Source organism: Ornithorhynchus anatinus, chromosome X5 (assembly GCF_004115215.2).
Source record: "Ornithorhynchus anatinus isolate Pmale09 chromosome X5, mOrnAna1.pri.v4, whole genome shotgun sequence".
Taxonomy (NCBI): domain Eukaryota; kingdom Metazoa; phylum Chordata; class Mammalia; order Monotremata; family Ornithorhynchidae; genus Ornithorhynchus; species Ornithorhynchus anatinus.
Window position 1 is genome coordinate 52,204,530 of NC_041753.1, and position 7,268 is coordinate 52,211,797.

The 7,268-nt window shown below is 54.1% G+C and overlaps 1 protein-coding gene across 2 annotated transcripts; it reads left to right on the forward strand.

Annotated features, from left to right (window-relative positions):
* The first annotated feature begins 3,096 nt into the window (after positions 1-3,096).
* On the forward strand, positions 3,097-6,825 carry RFLB (relaxin family locus B). Of its 2 annotated transcripts, none has more exons than XM_007655587.2 (2): positions 3,097-3,329; positions 6,141-6,825. In XM_007655587.2, exons 1-2 carry the CDS (start codon positions 3,122-3,124, stop codon positions 6,488-6,490), a joined length of 558 nt encoding a protein of 185 aa, XP_007653777.1. In that variant the 5' UTR covers positions 3,097-3,121; the 3' UTR covers positions 6,491-6,825. The 2 variants fall into 2 exon arrangements, with proteins under 2 accessions (XP_007653777.1, NP_001116159.1); NM_001122687.1 differs by having other exon boundaries at positions 3,122-3,313; positions 6,140-6,490.
* The last annotated feature ends 443 nt before the right edge of the window (positions 6,826-7,268 follow it).

Here is a 7,268-nt window from a genome sequence, read left to right on the forward strand (position 1 = left end):
GTGTCACTCTTACAAAGCTTCTGCTCAGAAAGAGCCACTCTGGTGTGTCCTCAGCAATTCATTCCTCGTTTTGAACCTAACTGAGATTTTGTTTTATTTAATTTCCTCTGTCCTCCCAGTTCTCATTTCCCGATTCACCTCACCATCGTAGCAGCCGATTGGGGATCTGGCTGTCATCCTTTATGTGTCCCACCCGGCGTAGCTTTGTTGAGGCGACCAGAGCTATAATGCTAGGAGACTGATTTTGTTCCGATCCTGTCTTGTCATTTGATTTGGATTGACAGGCTTGTCCTAGCCTGCGAATGACGCCGACTGCTCGAGAGTCGAATGTGGCGGTGGCGTGGAGCCCGAGTCTCCTAGCTGTAGAGAAAACTGGACGGTCCTTCGTCTCTCTAGACCTTTAGTTTGGTCCGGAGACTAATACCAGGCTGCTCTGATACCCCGACGGTCTCCCGAACGAATGCGCTCTCCTTCTCGATTCAGTTGTCTACTCCTCTGTCTATCACTGCATCGCCCGTCAGTTTAGGCAACCGAATTGCGTGACGGCACCGAGCTCCGTGGGGCCAGTATAGATGTTCGATCGCGGGTCTGGTCCTCTCGTGCGGGCGGATACGTTCCTTCGTTCTCTTTCTCGGATTCGCTGCTTGGGTGTGGGCGACTGTCTCCGGGGCACAGTTACCCACAAAAGTAATTCTTCGGTGACCGCCCCGAGGACTTTAGGTGATGCTTAAAGTCTGGGGAGTTAGAGGAGCGGAAGTGTATTGAGACCGCATCCAGGTCTCTCGTTGATGGAGACGAACTGAACAGAGCCAGGCCCACCAAGCACCCTCAGTAGGTGGAAGACTGTATTTTTCCACCAGGTTTCTGCACAGGTTGTCGTCCAACCCAATCCAATCCATCGCCATCGACCATCACCTGACGCTCTAAAAGCAAAAGGCCAGATTCAAATCCAACTTTTACTCATCTGTAAAGGATAAAGATTTGTCCCAGATCTCGGCTCCCCGGGGCCGTGCCGACCTTCCGTCCGAGCGGACCCTCCGGGGGGGCCTCGTCGTTGGCTGAGAAAGGGAGGGCGATCGCTGAGGAAAGACAAGCGACCGGGCCGGGAGAGTAGCTTTTCCCTCCGAGGGCAACCTAGCGACCTAACGTTGGACGGGCACGTGGTCCCGACTCTTTTCGGAACCTGTACGAGATGTCAGTGAAAACTCCCAAGGTCGATGGAGGCGCAGGCTCGGGGCCCAAGCCGGGGAGGGGCGGACTGAAGTCAAACGGGCGGGGAGATTCATTCAATCCTATTTATTGAACACTCACTATGTGCGGGGCACTGTACTAAGCGCTTGGAATGGGCAATTCGGCAACAGATAGAGACGATCCCTGCCCCTTGACGGGCTCACGGTCTAGTTGCTTTGCCGTGAGCTGGCTGTGGGTGGGGATCGTCCCGCTTTCTAATAACGTTGGTATCTGTTATCTGTTAAGCGCTTACTATGTGCAGAGCACCGTGCTAAGCGCCGGGGTCCCACGTGAGGCTCCCAGCCTTCATCCCCATTTTCCAGACGAGGGAACTGAGGCCCAGAGAAGTGAAGTGACTCGCCCACAGTCACGCGGCTGCCGAGTGGCAGAGCCGGGATTCGAACCCGTGACCTCTGACTCCCGAGCCCGGGCTCTGAGCCACGCTGCTTCTCTTTACGGCCGGACCGGCCTCTCCGGGGCGCTCAGCACAGCGCTCCGCACCCCGGCAGCGCCGGAGAGCAGCGTGGCTCAGTGGAAAGAGCGCGGGCTTGGGAGTCAGAGATCACGGGTTCTAATCCCGGCTCCGCCGCTGGTCGGCTGTGTGACTTTGGGCAAGTCACTTAACTTCTCTGTGCCTCAGTTAGCTCATCCGTCAAACGGGGATTAAAACTGTGAGCCCCACGTGGGACAAACTGATCACCTTGTATCCCCCAGCGCTTAGAACAGTGCTTTGCGCATAGTAAGCGCTTAACAAATACCACAATTTAATTTTTAATTTTTTTTTACGATGGAATGGATGAATGACCCCCTTCACCTCCCCTCAGCTAAGCCCTCTTTTCCCCCCTCTCCCTCTGCTCCTCCCCCTCTCCCTTCCCCTCCCCTCAGCACTGTGCTCGTCCGCTCAACCGTATATATTTTCATTACCCTATCTGTTAATGATAATGTTGGTGTTTGTTAAGCGCTTACTATGTGCAGAGCACCGTTCTAAGCGCTGGGATAGACACAGGGTAGTCAGGTTGTCCCTCCTGAGGCTCCCGGTTAATCCCCATTTTACAGACGTGGTAACTGAGGCACAGAGAAGTTAAGTGACTTGCCCACAGTCGCACAGCTGACAAGCGGCAGAGCCGGGGTTGGAACTCATGACCTCTGACTCCCAAGCCCGGGCTCCTTCCACTGAGCCACGCTGCACATCACCTGGATTCTATCTGCTATTGTTTTAACGAGACGTTCCTCCCCTCGCTTCTATTTATCGCCAGCGTTCCCGTCCGTCCGTCTCCCCCGATCAGACCGTGAGCCCGTCAAAAGGGCAGGGACCGTCTCTATCTGTCACCGATTTGTCCATTCCGAGCGCTTAGTGCGGTGCTCTGCACATAGGGGAAAGAGCCCGGGCTTGGGAGTCGGACGTCGTGGGATCGAATCCCGGCTCTGCCGCTTGGCAGCTGTGTGACGGCGGGCAAGTCGCTTCACTTCTCTGGGCCTCACTTCCCTCATCTGGAAAACGGGGATGAAGACCGGGAGCCTCACGTGGGACGACCCGATCACCCCGTATGTACCCCAAGCGCTTAGAACGGCGCTCTGCAACATTATTATTATCTGCCAAATGGGGATTAAGGCCGTGAGCCTCACGTGGGGCGACCCGATGACCCTGTATCTCCCCCGGCGCTTAGAACGGCGCTCGACACATACCAACAGCATTATAGTAAGCGCTCAATAGATACTACCGAATGAACGAGCGGCTGGATGGCCGCCCCGGGGAAGGAAGGGGAGGGGCGAGAGGGAGGGGGCGGGAGCGGGCGAGCGAGGAGGGGCGATGGGGTGGGGGAGCGGGAGGGCTATAAAAAGAGCGCAGGGGGGGGGGGGGGGGGAGCGGGGGCAGGAGCGAGAGGGAGCCATGCGCCGTCCGGTGTTTTGGCAGCTGCTGTGGGTCTGGTTGCTGTCCAGCCGCTTGCCGGGGGAGGTCCGCCCGCAAGAGACCGGGCCCGACAAGATGAAACTCTGCGGCCGCGAGTTCATCCGGACCGTCATCTTCACCTGCGGCGGGTCCCGCTGGCGGAGGCTGGCGCCGGACCCGCGGACGGACCGCCGGGACCACCGGCCCGGTGAGCCGCTCCCCCCTCGCCTTGCTCCATCGCTTCCAGTGGCCGGGGGGTGGGGACGGGACGGGACGGTCCTTTTCCCTCCTCCGAACTTGGTCCGCTTTCCCCGAGGGCAGCCGGGCGACGTCTCCTGCCCTTAAAGACTCGGGAGCTGCAGCGGGGCTCCGGGCCTCGGTTTACCCCCACCTCGCAGGGATCCGTTCATTCATTCATCCGATAGTATTTATCGAGCGCTTACTATGTGCAGAGCGCTGTACTAAGCGCTCGGAATGGACAGAGCGGCAACAGATAGAGACGGTCCCTGCCCTTGGACGGGCGCACGGTCCGATCGGGGGAGACGGACGGACGAGAGCGATGGCGATAAATAGAGTCGAGGGGAAGAACGTCTCTTTAAAACAATAGCAGATAAATAGAATCGGGGTGACGTACATCTCATTAAACAAAATAAACAGGGGGATGAAGGTATATACGGCCGAGCCGACGAGCACGGCGCTGAGGGGATGGGACGGGAGACGGGGGAGGATGCCGCGGGGCCGCGAATGACCTCCGCGGTGGGAGAGCCCTCCGTCGAGAGCACGCTCGACAAACACCATCGAACTGTCAGATCGCCGTGCGGTACTCTCCCGAGCGCTCGGGACGGTGCCCCGCACCCAGTTAGAGCTCGGTGGGTCCCACCGGACGGCTCCGTCGCCGTGCGGTACTCTCCCGAGCGCTCGGGACGGTGCCCCGCACCCAGTTAGAGCTCCATAAATACCACCGAGCTCTTAGATTGTTGGGCGGTACTCTCCCGAGCGCTTAGGACGGTGCTCCGGACACGGTAAGCGCTCAGTAAATACCACCGAGCGCTTAGATTGTTGGGTGGAACTCTCCCGAGCGCTTAGGACGGTGCTCTGAACACGGTAAGCGCTCAATAAATACCACCGATGGATTGATCGGCTGACTGAGATCGAGCGCCCTTTTCTCCCCTAGAAGGCCCGGGTGCTGTCATTCGTTTCTGGTACCTTTTATGTTTCCCATTTAAGGCCTGTCACCAAGGTAAGCAACCGTGGGGAGTTGCTCGTCCCTGTTAAGAAGCGGCACGTTCCGAAGCAGCGGTGAGAAGTGCAAAACAATGGATTGGACGGTACGGGTTGGAAAGTCTCGAGACGAACGTTCGTCCTCGCTCTGTTCCATGCCCGCCTTCACTGCTAGAGTCATCCGGGAGTGCAGATTCAGAGTAGTAATAGTCGATATCAAAGAGCTGGAGGCTTTTAATTCATTTTTCCATCTCCGGCTTCGGCTGTGCGAGTATGACCTTGAGCTGTAAAGTGGAATTAACCACTCGGGATTTATCCGGTTAGATAAAGAGAAGAATTATTCACATAAATTAGACAGACCCAAACGTGAAGTCCCTCGTGATGTTCATCTTATTTGAATACAACTGTTTCGGGACCACTAGCTACTATTTCTATGACTGGTGGGGCGGAAGGGGGCGGGAGATTCAGAAGGTATCCCAAGACTGGAAGATGAAAGACCCTAGAAACTGTGGGATGCGTTAGCGATACGCTATCCGGAGAGGTCATTTCCAACACCTGGAGGAGGACGGGATACTTAGAAGTGACCACCAGTAACCCCGCCGTTGGCTCCAGGTCTGCTCTGTTTTAGTCAAGTAAGATGAAAATCACAGGCAGAAACTAGGGCCAGAATCAGTTTCTCCGCTCAGGTTCTCGGTGTCCCTTACCCAAAGGGGACTTCTCGGAGGAGAAACGGGGCCGGTGAGCTGCCGTGCAGCTGAATCCTGCCTCTCTGCCTCCCTGGATGCACTCGGTTCTTCTAAAAATCCAAAGGCCCAATTCCTGGCATTCTAATGCACGTGCCTCCACCGACACCGTGCACAGCTGCCTCGTGGAATTTGTTACGCGCTTACTGTGTTCCGAGCACCGTACTGAGCGCTGGGGTATAGGCTGCTCCTTGTGGACAGGGAACTCTGTTGGATTTTACTCACCCAAGCGCCGAGTACAGTGCTCTGCGTACAGTAAGGGCTCAGTAGATAACGTTGATTGATTGAGGAAGAGCTGAAGTGGCAGTAGAAGGGGAAACGGCCTGTGGAGGTGAGATCAATTCTACCGACTCTGTTGCATTGTACTCTCCCAAGCACTGGTAACTATGCTTTGCACACAGTAAGTGTCCAAGAAAACACCGTTGATCGATCCAATACAAGTGGGTCGGACGTAGTCCCCGAGCCTCGCAGGTAAAAGGGGAATGATAATGATGATATTTGTTAAGCGCCTACTATGTGCCAAACACTGTTCCTAGCACTGGGGTAGATACGAGGTCATCAGGTTGTCCCACGTGGGGCTCACAGTCTTAATCCTCATTTTACCGACTAGGTAACTGAGGCACAGAGAAGCGAAGTGATCTGCCCCAAGTCACACAGCCGCTAAGCGGCGGAGTCGGGATTAGAACCCCTGCCCTTCGACTCCCAAGCCCGTGCTCTTTCCACTGAGCCGCGCTATCGCATCCCTTTTTTCGGAAGAGGAAACCCCTATTTTACAAATCCCCCATTTACAGATGAGGGAACCGAGGCGCAGAGAACTGAGTGACTTGCCAGAGGTCACACGGCAGGCGAGTGGCAGAGCCTGGATTATCACCCGGGGCCTCCTGACTCCCAGGTCTGCTGTGGTCTTTCCATTAGACCGTGCTGCTTCTCTATGCTTCCTTGAGACTGCTTTCCCCCCGCCCGAAAACACAGTGTCCGTCTAGCCACCCCCGAGTTTTCCACGTCGTGCAAATGGCTTTCCTGCACTTTTACCGGTCCCCTTTTTTTGTCAACAGAACCTGTCCAGTCGTTCATTAGCAAAGATGTGGAACCCGACAAACTGAAGTCAGCATTAACTCCTGGCGTGGAAGAGTTACAGGGCATCTTCGCCCAGAAGACAATGAAGGATTTATTTGATCTGGACAGCGGCCACGAGTCTCTACCCATGTCGGAGAATTTAAAACGGTTCGTCGATCAACTCGAGGAACCTTCCGAGGAGAGTCAAGGCCAAGGGGAGGCCACAAATCCTTTAGAGCCGAGCAACTTCAGCTGGGTGAAACATCCCCGAAAAAAGAGAGACTTTAGCCTGGGGTCTTATTGTTGTACCTATTCCTGTTCCAAAGCCGATATTATCAAAGTATGCTGAGCTGTGAGAATGTCAACTTCGTTGATGTCCCAGGCGGTACTACGTATTGGTAGAGAGTGAAATATTGTTTTGATGACTTTGTAGTTTTCAGGTAACCTGGAAGAATCTAATAGTCCTTTCTCTGTGGTTAACTATGAATGAATCTCATACCTTTTTTCCCGAGAGAGCAATCTTCGGGGATTATTTTTTTTTTACTAGTGGAAAAGTAACGAGATTTGCAAGTCTGTTCCTAATTTTTAAATTTCATTCCTAAGGTGTCTCTCATCACTTTAAGCTTGTATTTCTGTAGGGAAATGGATAAAATCATTAAAGCATACGCAATATTGGAGAAATAACCTGAAGTGTGTGGTGTTTTGGGTTTTTTTGGGGGGGGGGGGGAGCGGGGTCTCCGGGAGGGGCGGGTAGGCCTCGAGTCCCAGTCAGAATCCTGGAATACTTTCTACTCAAGCAAAAACGAGCTTGTTTTGAAAGTTAGAGCCACAAACATTCGATTAAAGGAATTTCTGGAGCATAAAAATCTGAGGCCAGAAACCATTACCGTTCACTAGAACTACAGCAGCGAATAGGGAGCGTGTTTACCAACTGTTACACTGTACTCCTCATGCTATGCTCTGCATACAGTAAGCGCTCAATAAATACCACTGATTGAGAAGCGAATTTTCAGGAAATGTGATTGTCCCAGTCAGATTACGATTTGTACTTTCAGAGAAAACCTTCTATAAGGGTCTACTTAGAAGGACGAGTAGGATTTTTTGTGACGATAACTGTCGTGATTGTG

What these genes read in the sequence shown, in the direction of transcription:
- RFLB (XM_007655587.2), top strand. Translation starts at nt 3,122, where the DNA reads ATGCGCCGTCCGGTGTTTTGGCAGCTGCTGTGGGTCTGGTTGCTGTCC. An exon ending in CCGCCGGGACCACCGGCCCG is followed by an intron (nt 3,330 to 6,140) that starts GTGAGCCGCTCC and finishes TTTTGTCAACAG; the next exon opens with AACCTGTCCAGTCGTTCATT.